The sequence below is a fragment of the Elgaria multicarinata genome, chromosome 13, assembly GCF_023053635.1.
Source record: "Elgaria multicarinata webbii isolate HBS135686 ecotype San Diego chromosome 13, rElgMul1.1.pri, whole genome shotgun sequence".
Taxonomy (NCBI): domain Eukaryota; kingdom Metazoa; phylum Chordata; class Lepidosauria; order Squamata; family Anguidae; genus Elgaria; species Elgaria multicarinata.
The window spans coordinates 13699056-13711317 of record NC_086183.1 but is presented as its reverse complement, the minus strand read 5'-3'; the positions used below and the strand labels follow the sequence as shown (position 1 = coordinate 13711317).

The 12262-nt window shown below is 45.1% G+C and overlaps 1 protein-coding gene across 2 annotated transcripts in view; it reads left to right on the top strand.

Annotated features, from left to right (window-relative positions):
* The window catches only part of OPRD1 (opioid receptor delta 1), a 48135-nt gene extending 41617 nt beyond the window's left edge, over positions 1 to 6518 (top strand). Inside the window, exons 2-3 of one of the 2 annotated variants that reach the window (XM_063140858.1) lie at positions 511 to 860; positions 5839 to 6518. In XM_063140858.1, the coding sequence (XP_062996928.1) occupies positions 511 to 860; positions 5839 to 6371 (883 nt within the window). In that variant the 3' untranslated portion in view covers positions 6372 to 6518. Of the gene's footprint in view, positions 1 to 510; positions 867 to 5838 lie in introns of both variants that reach the window. The other variant, XM_063140857.1, reaches the window with a different exon arrangement.
* Positions 6519 to 12262: the final 5744 nt, after the last annotated feature.

The window sequence follows — 12262 nt, the reverse complement described above, 5'->3', positions numbered from 1 at the left end:
ATGATTCCCATAACAGATAACAGATCCTATGATCTCCTATTACAGCAAAACAAGGCTTGTGAGATCAGTGTCAGCTCCAGGTTTTTGAGGGGGCTTGAGCAAGCCACCTTCAGTGCCCCCCTCACTCAATATTTCTACCTCCTCACTGCTCTTGCTCTTCATCCTTTTTTCATCATTGCTACCACTTCCTTGTTTGACATGCAGGGAGTTAGGGAGCAAATAGTCAGAGGCATCTACTGCTCTTCCTTTTCAATGCTACTGCTGTCGTCTGGCCAGAGGTGAGAGGCAGGTGAACAAGAAAGTTGCAATGGTGAAGAACAGAAGCAACTCCAGGGGACTCTTGTCAGTGGGCTGCTCCTGGGGTGTGGGCCCTGGGCTGGTGCTCAACCATGCCTGCCTTGATGCCCTTTGGAGCTTTTGTTTAGAAGGATAATAATATGTCCGTCCTTCTTGGCTAGTGAGCAAGCATCAACTGCAATTTATGTCTCTCCACTTGTCTCATCCCTCCAGATACACCAAGATGAAAACAGCCACCAATATCTACATCTTCAACCTGGCCCTGGCAGACGCCTTGGCTACCAGCACTCTGCCCTTCCAGAGTGCTAAGTATCTGATGGAGACCTGGCCCTTTGGGGAACTCCTCTGCAAGGTGGTCCTCTCCATTGACTACTACAACATGTTCACCAGCATCTTCACCCTCACCATGATGAGCGTGGACCGGTACATAGCTGTCTGCCATCCGGTCAAAGCCCTGGATTTCCGGACCCCAGCCAAAGCAAAGCTAATCAATGTTTGCATCTGGGTCCTCTCCTCTGTTATTGGGGTGCCCATCATGATCATGGCTGTCACCAAATCTCAAGGCAAGTGTCCATTGCTGTATTCTATCCTATCCAACTTCTAGAAAGGTTTGAGGACATAGAAGTACCTGCTCTGAAACTAGATCTTAAAGCTGAACAACTTAGCATGCATACAGATCTTGCATAATTTTAGCTGTGAGAGTGCTGTGGAAGTACGTTCAGCACATTTTGAGCACATTCACAACCTACTGGCTCAGTTTTTGAATAGGAGAAAGCATTTTCCCCTTCAGAAGCCATCTTTGCAGAGCGCTGATTGGACAACCCTCGTTTAAGTTGCAAAGCTACCTTCCCTTCCCTTCTCCAAACAGGGTTGTGCACATATCTCTGATCAGCAAGTCTTTGTGACAAATATAAAGCCACCTCCCCCACTTCTCAAAGTAGGCCTGTCCATACTGTGATGCTGATTGGCTTTCCCTTGTGTCAATCATGAAGCCAGCTTTCCGACCTCATCAGAGCAGTTTGTAGAATGTTTGGGCGCTAAGAGCAGCTTCACTCCCGTGGCCAACAGGAGGTTTTGAAAGGCAGAGGGGTTTTACTAGGACCTTGGTTAAAAAAAGGGTTTAAAAAAAAGCATCTTGCACACCGAAATCTTGATCCTGATTGCCCTCTCACAGTTGTTTAAAACAAAAACAAATGCATTAAATGCAAGTGGATATAGGATTGCAGCCTAAGGAAAGCAAAATAGGGAGCAGATAGATTCTGAACTATGGGGCATTATCTACTAGAAAACATCCCTGTCCAATTTCCATTGAAATGAAAAGGAGCTATGCAAAAGCCTTGTAGAGATGTACATAGAATCATAGAATCATAGAATAGTAGAGTTGGAAGGGGCCTACAAGGCCATCAAGTCCAACCCCTGCTCAATGCAGGAATCCACCCTAAAGCATACCTTACAGAGGGCTGTCCAGCTGCCTCTTGAAGGCCTCTAGTGTGGGAGAGCCCACAACCTCCCTAGGTAACTAGTTTCATTGTCGTACTGCTCTAACAGTCAGGGAGTTTTTCCTGATGTCTGGCCGGAACCTGGCTTCCTGTAAATGGCTTTGTTAATTTCTCCACCCTCTTTGTGGGCAGAGAAATTCCCCAACAGTTTCTTAAGTGGGGAGAGGCTCACTGGGGGAGTGGAATGGTACCACCAGAAGACTCTATATGCCTCCACAGACGATATGATGCCCTAATCCAGACCAGTACAATGTGCCACAAGGACAAAACAAGAACTAGGAATATATCCAAGCACATGATCTCATCCACTGTCTTCTTTACATCAAGTCACATAACATAGAACATGCATATATGATCTTGAGATGGAAAATGGAATAAGGGAGGTATCCAAACAAGATAATAATTGGTGATGTCAATTACCCACACATCAACTGAATAAATGGATGTTCCAGTCATGACAAAGAGGTTAAATTTCTCAATGCCCCAAATCACTGTGCCTTAGAACACTTGGTTATGAAACCGACCAGAGGGGAAGCAAACCTGGGCCATAGCTAGATGGGGCGATGTCCCAGGGATCACCCCGGGATCATTCCTGTGCATTCACATGATGCACAGGGGATCTCAGGAGCAGGGAGGGATGATCCCTCCCTTGCCCCGGGATCTCACCCTACACTTCTAGCCCACTTTTTCTGCAGTCTCAGGCTGATCCCAAGACCGCAGAACGTGTGTGCCAGCGTCGGGAGTAACCACTAGGAGCCGGGAACCCTGCATGGGTTGCAAAGCTCCTCAGAAGCTTTGTGCCCATTGGGGGTGGGGTGGGGAGAGCGGGTAAGTAATTTTTTTAAAAAAAACTCACCATTTTTCGCACAAGTGCTCGTGCACTCTGTCTGCTTTAACAAAAAAACCAAAATGGTGGGTGCAATGTTGCATGCCACGTGTAGACCAGGGCGATGATCTCATGATCACAAAATTGCAAGATCCTCGCTGTAAAAACCCCTGATATAGCTGAGGCCCTGGATTTAATCCTACATGGTGTCACCCAAGATTTAATACAAGATGTGAGTGTTGTCAAACCAATTAGAAACAGTGACCACAGTGCTATCAGTTTTAATAAAAATTCCAGTGGGAAATTGCCAAGGAAGTCTGACGCAGTCAAATTTGACATCAAAAGAGGAAACTTCTCTCAAATGAGAGAACTGTTAAAAAGGAAGTTGAAAGGGTGAGTCAAGAGGGTTAAACCCCTTCAAAATGCTTGGAAGTTACTCAAAACCATAATAAAAGGAGCTCAGCTAGAATGTGTACCACAGGTTAGGAAAGATAGCAGAAGGTCCAAGAGGTCAACACAACAGCATAGTTAACAAGCAGTGTCAAGGATGCTATTAGAGAAAAGAAGGTTTCCTTCAGAAAATAAAAGTTCTTCCTAAATAAGGAGAAAAAATGGGAATCCAAACTTGCACAAAGGAGATGCAAACATACTAACAACATCAAGGCCAACAATAAATAATTCTTTAAATATATCAGAAGTAGGAAACTAGCTGGGGAGGCAGTTGGACCATTGGATGACAATAGAGTTAAAGAAGTACTAAAGAAGGATAAGGAGATTGCAGAGACGCTAAATCAATTATTTTCATCTGTCTTCAGTGCATATAGGACAGATACCTGTGTCTCAGGAAGGGAGTCTGAGGAACTGAGGCAAATAGTGGTGACAAAAGATGAACTTTTTGACCTTACTGACAATTCGAAAGCTAATAAATCACCGGGCCTGGGTGGTATCCATCCTAGGGAGCCTAAAGAAATCAAATGCAAAATTGCTGATCTTCTAAGAAAATAGATAATATGTCCCTAAAATCAGCCTCTGTGCCAGAGGACTGGAGAATGGTCAATGTAATGTCAATGTGTTTTTTTGTGTGTGTTTTTTTAAAGCAGTCCAGGGTGGATCTGGGAAATTAGAGGTTGGTTAGCTTAATATCCATTCCAGGTAAATTGTTTGAAAGCATGATTAAAGTCAAAATTAGTAGGCATATAGAAGGACAAGTCCTGCTGAAAAAGAACCAGCATGGCTTCTGCAAAGGTAAGTCATGTCTCACTAACCTTTTAGAGTTCTATGAGAGTGGCAGTAAATATGAGGACAGGGGTGATCTGATAGACATTGTTTACTCGGACACTGCCAACATGATTTTTGACAAAGTCCCTTAACAATGACTAGCTTAGCAGTCGTGGAATAAGAGGAGAGGTCCTCTTATGGATTAGTAATAGATTAAAGAACAGAAAGCAGAGAGTAGAATAAATGGTAACTTCTCCTAATGGACTGTGGGCTCCCACAGGAATCTCTATTGGGACAGAGTTTTTCAACTTGTTCATCAATGATCTGGACTTAGGAGTGAGCAGTGAGGTGGCCAAATTTGCTGATGACCCCAAATTATTTAGGTTGTTTACCTCTGAACTATGGCCCTTCCCTATCCATTGCTACTCTGGACAGCATTTCTTGTGTCCTTCGGTTTGTAGCATTTAGGGATGGGATACCAAAAGGGTCATAGCTGCAGACCCTCATAACTAATGCAACAGGGGGGATGTTGCATGCAGATCAGATCTAATTGTATGTCAATGCAAACCTCTTCCCTGACCCCCACCCACCCACCCCAATGAAGTCTGCTGTACTCAGTGTGTGAATTCCAGTTTGTTTGCAGATGTGGTTGAATGGTACAGTCTCACAGGATTTCAGTGATGCTGACCCAATCAAGAATTATAACAGCAGCAGGTCCCGATGGACTTAGCTACACTTCTTTCAACGAACAGATGGTGCTGCAAGTATCTGTAGTGAACGAGCCCGGGGAAATAATGTCAGAACTTGGCCTCTCTCTCTCTCTCTGGGCATTGACATAGGAAGTAGAGTTGTATGAGAATTCAATTTTTGCTCACAAGACATGCAAGCATGATCTATTCAAAGCTCCAAACATGAGCACGTGTTCACCAAAAATATTTGCAAATAGCTGAACACGTGTTCACATTCACCTCGTTCCTAATTCCCATTTCAGTTTGTGCACATTTTCGAATTTGCACAAATCCCCTTAGTAGACTGAAACAGCCCTGCTTTAGTCTAGGGAGGAAATGTCTGCAAATTACAGTAGATCTGTGCAAATCCTGGGGGGGGGGGGTGTTATTGGAATATGTTGGTCTAATATTTACAACCTTATTTTAGTTATTGCCAGACTGGGCTTCTGGCCAATAACCTTATAACAGAGTTTTGCAGCGGTTTCCAGCAAACTCAGCACAGACACAGATTAAGACTGAGACTTTCAGTAGGTTTAAAGAAACCTTTACTGGCATATAAAAATATAATTTAGTTATGGCAATCACAAATACAAATACTTACATACGGTCAGTCAATACAGCTCTGATACAGTGATCATTTCTGAGTGATCATTTCTGATACATGTACATGGGAATACAATCCTTTTTATAGGCTAACTGTACAATGATGCAACTGCTTGCAATCCCTTAATTGAAACAATCAAGTCACCAATTATTCAATCATGACATCAATGTCCAGGTGCAACGTTGACCTTTAAGTTTTCTGCTGAGTCTTCTGATTCCTCCAGCTCCTCAGCAATTAGTAAATCCCTGGAAACATATCCAGAACCCTGATCCAGGATTCCAACAGGGGTTGCATGAATCTCCCCTTTGATCGCTGCTCCGTTTGCACAAGTTTCCTCTTCACACAGAGCGAGAAGTGATAGCGAATGCAAATAGGAATCAGGCACTGATGATATTTGGGGAAACCTAGTGATTTTGAACATCATTCATAGGATGCTACTGAGTCAGATCATTGGTTCACTCCAAGGTTTAAGAGAGGAGTTTTCCATACCTGGAGATGCTGGGGGTTGAACCACTGAGCATCTCAGGTGTGAAAAACTACTTCTGCAAGGAAATAGTCCTTCCTCAGCAATTGAGTTACAGCTCTTCTCTCTCTCTCTCTCTCTCTCTTCCCTCTCCATGTACTGATTGAAGGTCTTCTTCATCTCTTCCTCTCCCTATTATGCAGGTGGCATTGTGATGTGTCTCCTTCAGTTTCCTGAACCCCAGATTTACTGGGACACAGTCACCAAGATCTGTGTTTTCATCTTTGCCTTCCTGGTCCCCATCCTGGTCATCACCATCTGCTACGGGCTCATGATTCTCCGCCTGAAGAGTGTCCGCCTCCTCTCGGGTTCCAAGGAGAAGGACCGGAACCTGCGCCGCATCACACGCATGGTGCTGGTAGTGGTGGCAGCCTTCATCATCTGCTGGACGCCCATCCAGATCTTTGTCATCGTTTGGACCCTGGTGGGCATTGACAAGAAGAACCCCTACGTGATGGCCAGCCTGCATTTCTGCATTGCCCTGGGTTACACCAACAGCAGCCTCAACCCAGTCCTCTACGCTTTCTTGGATGAAAACTTCAAGAGGTGTTTCCGAGAATTCTGCCTCCCCTTCCGGTCACGGATGGAACAGAACAGCTTCAGCCGGGCCCGGAACACCACCCGAGAGCGCATCTCGACCTGCACTCCTTCAGAAGTCCTCAATAAATCGGCATGACTAGACATGGAAAGCCATAAAAGGGGCTCCCATGGACGCAGAGGGGAGGAACTGCATTCAGAAGTAACCCAGGTCACCACCACTGAATTTTAGCCAAAACCGAAGGAGTTGCCGCTTGGGCAATAGACCTGATCATGAACATTTCAGACTTTTCTGAACTGCAAATGCTTGGGTTGTTCTTTTTCTCCATGTACTACAGATCAGATTATGTGCAAGAGAGGCACCAGCTGCAACCTGCTACATAGGTGTGAATTTAATTGTTGGTTTGAATTCTCAAATTTTTCTTTCTTTCTTTCTTTCTAAAACATTTTTGGATTTCAAGTATTGTTGGCTTTCAACCATTTTGAAAAATTCACAGCACACATTTGTGTTACGTTGATAGTTGAGTTGTTGCTTACACATCAACGTTTGCTCTGCTGCTTCCCTCATTCATTATTTGCTAAGTATTTTGGTAAGCCAATATCAAAACGACCTTTTGCATTAACTTCATTTTAACTTTAGTAGATGATATTTTATCTTTAGTAGATGATATGAATTAACTTTAGCAGATGATATGGAAGTACCCTCAAGTAACCAAGTACCATATGTCCCATAACAATATTGGAATTCGATTTACCCATTTGGAATGGACAATGGATTTCAACCCTATGGAGAAACCAACAATCGCAAGCCACAGCCCTTTAAGTGGAGCCCAGTCTCCCACCAATAACAATTGCAGAGTAATCAGTACTGCTCAGCCACAGGCTGGAAACTTGTGGCTTCTTATGCCTCGGTCACCTCTGCAATGACTCTTTTGGCTCTATGTAGTAAGAAAAGAGGTAAACCAATTTCTTGCTTTTGTAATCAGAGTTGCCTTTATTTTAGCTCTGGAGAGAGGATCAGGTATCCTATGAATTCTGGATGGACAGACATAAACTAAGAGTTTGGGGCATCATGCATTGCATTACCTTTCATTCCCCACCCCCCCATGATCAACAGAAAGTGACACAACCGTGGAAGGTCACTCTGTCCTCATTGCTCCACTGTGCCAAAGCAACCTATGTGCCAGAGCCTGCGATTTCAAATCAGGATTCTCCAATAACAGAAAAGCCTTCCTCGCTCATGAGGAGGCTTCCATCCCTTTGGTGTTTTCCTTGCCATTCCGATGCTATAACCCATGGAAGACCCAGCTACTATCTTGGTGCACTTGCTCTGGAATGCCAGCAGAGAACAGGACAGCAGCACACCTTGAACTGCTCTGTATATATACAGGCCTCCAAACAAGACCCCAGTGTTTCTGAGGTGGCAGTTCCTATGTGAACAGGCTTGGGACATTGGTAACAGAGACCTGTGTGAGACCATGAGTGAGAGGGTGCTGTTGCATTCATGTCCTTCTTATGAACTTCCTGTGGGCATCTGGTTGGCCACTGCAGGAACAGGACGCTGGACTAGATGGGCCTTTGGTCTGATCCAGCACTGCTCTCTTTACATTGCTTTGGTGTGTCCAGTGTTCAACCGCTTTTTGTATTGTTAGTGATGATTGCCTTACCCCATCCAAAGCACAGGCGAGATGGCTCCTCTGCTTCTCTCATGCATTATCTGGTCCATTTAGGGCACGTTGTCTAGAATAGAGAGGTCCATGTCAAAACGCTAGTCAAGGCAAGGAGCATTCGTAGTTCTCTGTGACAGAGCTGGCTCAATAAAAGGGGTCAATGAAGTCAAGTGCTTGTTCTTTCTTGCGATTTCAAACCTGCCATACCCCAAGGGTTCAAGGTAGCATCCCGGGGGGGTGGAGCAGAGCTTCGCCAAAACTATTTGCAGGATGGGGGCATCTGGGGGAAGTGTTGAAGAAAGCCGCCTGGTTTTGCAACTTTTTGGTACTCCTTGCCAAATTGCCCGTTAACATTGTCCTCATTCACAGTTGCCCTCATTTGCCCTCAAGTGATGTCATCATGGTGCCAAATCGGATTGAATTGTGAGATCATTCTATTCACAGAGGGATCACAAATGGAATGGGGTCACCTATGTGACTAATGGTGAAGCAGAAACCAGGGAGGGTTGGTGGAAGGGAGGGAAAGATGACACTGAACAACACTGGGAAAAGTGGACTAAGTGTGTCAGGAAGACAAAGAAATCTGTACTCTACAAGAACTGCTAGATCCTACCTGAAACATTATGGGCTCTGGCTCATAAAAATGAGCATTTAAACCTTTGTCCTCTTCTATTTTGGGTCATTCTAAAGCTGCAGAGAGTAGACTTCTACATGCAAAATGTGTCTGCAGAGTGTGGCAGTTTTTTTCATCCAAAACCCAGATGATTCTCTTTTATTAAAGAGCAGGTTTCTAGCCATAGAAACATAGAATCATAGAATAGTAGAGTTGGAAGGGGCCTATAAAGCCATTGAGTCTCGGAGCACCTGTGTCTTATTGAGTTCTTCACTCAGTGGGGCTAGACTAAGACTGGTGGGAATCCTGGTTGGCCCTCTTGAACCCCCCTCACTAGCCACACCTTACATCTAGCCATAGGTACTCTGGATTTACTCCCCACAATTTCCCACTACTCCTAAGATTGGCTGCTTGAACCTTCCTTGCTGCTGCTGCTGCTGCTGTTGTTGTTGCTGTTGTTATTATTATTATTATTATTTACATCCTGCCTTTTCCCCCTCAAAGGAATCAGCCTACATGATCTTCCTTCTCCTTTCCTTTTTATCCTGCCAACATTCCTGGGAGGTAGGTTAGACTGAGAGCCAGTGAGCTTCACGGCTGAGTGGGGACTAGAACCCGGATCTCCCAACTCCCAGTCCAACTCTGGGCCTATTCAGACAACATGCTTAAGCCATGGTTAGGCCATTAACCCTTTAGCAGCAAATGTTAGTGTGTGTGTGTGTTTAAACCATGGTTATGTAGCCACCATGGTTCACATGACATGTTAAACCATAATGTTTATTTGTTTGTTTGTTTGTTTGTTTATTGCATTTCTATACTACCCAATAGCCGAAGCTCTCTGGGCGGTTCACAAAGCTCAAAATGTTTAATCACCATGGTTTAGCGTGTCATTTGAACAGGATCAATGGCTCTCTCGAACTTTCAAGTCCTACTGCAAAAGGTTGCTTCCATAGAAAACCTGTATATCCCCAGAAAATGCCTAAAGTCACTGTGTGAGAATGCCGGCTCTATGCTTAGATAGTACAATTTGTTAATCCCGAACCAGGTGATGTCTGGGTCAGGTTTGTTGCTGTTTGCAACAGAGCTTCGTTTCATAAGGGTCTCCCAGCATTTCCCCTCAGCTTTGGTCACTGTCTCTCTCTCTCTCTCTCTCTCTCTCTCTCTCTCTCTCTCTCTCTCTCTCCATGTAGTGTCTCCATTCTCTGAACTTCCTCCCAACAAATCATCTCTAGATTGAGAAGCAGATGAGAAAATACGACTGCAGAAACTGCACCAGTTACAATGAAATAATAATTTTCAGTACTATCAATGGGATGGAGCCAGACTTATTCATACTTTGAGTAGACCCACGCTGGCTCGGGGAAGGGGGGGGCGTGTAGGCCGTGCAGTGGCTAGGTGGCTTGCTTGGTGCCCCTCCCCTCGCCACACTCAGCTCCAGGTTGTTAATTGCACTGGCCTTCAGAGGAGTGGAGGTGGTCCAGAGGCCATTCAGCTCGCTGAATCCCCCTCCCCCTGTCACAGCTGGGTGACCAGAGGTCACCATCAGCTAGGGCACACTTCCCATGCAGCTCCGAAGCAAGGTGACATATGTCGCGGTCGCTTTGCTCCAAGAGAAAAAAGTCACAGTAAGGGCCTGACTTTTTTAAACCACAGCTTTGGGGGTGTTGTCCCGGGATGGCTTCATGACAGCAGCTGCGTCGTATAGATGACCTGCCGCCACTACGGATCCACTCCGATGCAAACCCCTCATCAAGATGTACCCCAAGGAGTCCCAAGGCAGCATACATGATCCTTCCCCTCCCCCATATTTTTCCATGGATTGGGGTCCACTTGGCTGTTAGTAGAAACATGGAGAAAAGACGCATAAAACAGAGGGACCCAAACCACGAAATGAAAGACGTACTATGCGTTACACTTACGGCTCCTGCATTGTTTAGCTTTTTACTCTTGGATCTTTTATTCCTCTGTCCCCACTGTGGGAAGAAGTCCTTCCTCTTATCTGTCCTGAATCTCCCACTATTCAGCTTCATTGGATGAACCCAGGGCCCTAGGAGAGAGAGAGGGAGAAAGAGAGAGAGAGAGTTCTCATATTTTTATGCACCTCTGTCATTCCACAGACTTTGTTTCTTTTGACAAGCAAGGGTGGGTGTTCCACCCCACCCACCCCGCCCCCGGTCTTTCATGTTACTATGAAACTGCAAAGCTCTTCTGAAGACAAGCCTGCAAATATTTACAGATGTAAACTGCTTTTAAGATCATTCTGCATTTGATTCCAAAAGTTCTGGGCAGAGCTTTTATCTTTAAGAACATCTATCACTGCTTAGCTGCTGCATCTTCTGTTTGAAGGGGGGAGACACAAACCCTTTGGAATGAAAATCTGACAAGCCAGTGAAAACAACTCAGATCTTATGGAGCATAACAACGAGAATCAATGTGCTTAGTAGAAAGATGCTGCAAATAGCAAGGTGAGAAAAAATGCTTTCTAGTCCAACTGTCTTAGAATCATAGAATCATAGAATAGTGGAGCTGGAAGGGGTCTATAAGGCCATCGAGTCCAACCCTTGCTCAATGCAGGAATCCACCTTAAAGCATCCCTGACAGATGGCTGTCCAGCTGCCTCTTGAATGCCTCTAGTGTGGGAGAGCCCACATCTTGTTCTAGGTTGGTTCAAGACTCCCGGGGGAGGCTACTTCAAAGCAGTGGTACTTACTGGAAGGGAAGGGTCATGTCTGATCCAGCAGAGTCACATCAGGCTCTGCAGATTCAGAACAGGCCAGGCCAGGCTGGTCAGGATCTTCAACAGATCATCACAACAGGTGCTGGCTGGAATTCTCCCAAGGAGAGCTGTTGTCTCAGCAATGTGCAAAGGCCTTCTAGTGGCTGGCCTGGACCTGCCTGCTGTTAATCCCACCCCATCTGAGGAGCTATCTGTATTCCTTAAAAGGCTATTGACTGATTCTGAAGCTGCTGTCTCCTCTGAATCCATTACATCCACATCCTTAGGCCTGGAAGGTATGGAGTACCCCAGACTCGAGAGATCTGGAGTACTAGACAGTGGCTCAATGGACGTTGGCTCCTCACCCTATGAGTCTTCCTCTGAGCTGGGGTGGGTGGGTGCGGTGTTGAAGCCAGAGAACATGACACCAGCAATACATTCTCTGGGACCAAAAAAACCTCTGTTGCACTAAACTGCAATAATTACATCCAGCCCACAGAGTTGCATGACCATACTTTTGATGGGAAAAGGTAGGGCTGCAGCAGTTGTTCTCTGATGAACTTTTCCAGCCAAGATCAAGGGGATTTGGGGGATAAAAGATTTCCCCTCACTTCACAGCTCCCCATTTTTTGGTGCCAATCTTGGCAGCTGCACTGATGGGTGTTCTCAGCTGGTGGAGACCCCCATTTCCAACAGCGTTTTGCTTCCAGCCCCCCACTCAATACCATGCTGGGAGTGTACCGCTGGAGGGTACCAGAGAAATATTTGCCTTTCCCTATCCCAAAGGAGGAACAAATCCTCTCTTCAACCTCATAAAATTAAAGCTTGTTTGCGGTTCTGCTCCCTAGACATCCTTTATTACCACTATCTTTATAACAGGAAGGAAACAATGTAGATAATAATAATAATAATAATAATAATAATAATAATAATAATAATAATAATAATAATGCAAACAGCCTTGGCCCTAATGCTTAAATGTAGCAGGCTGTAGATAAGACGTAATGATGCAATGACAACTCCAGTATCTG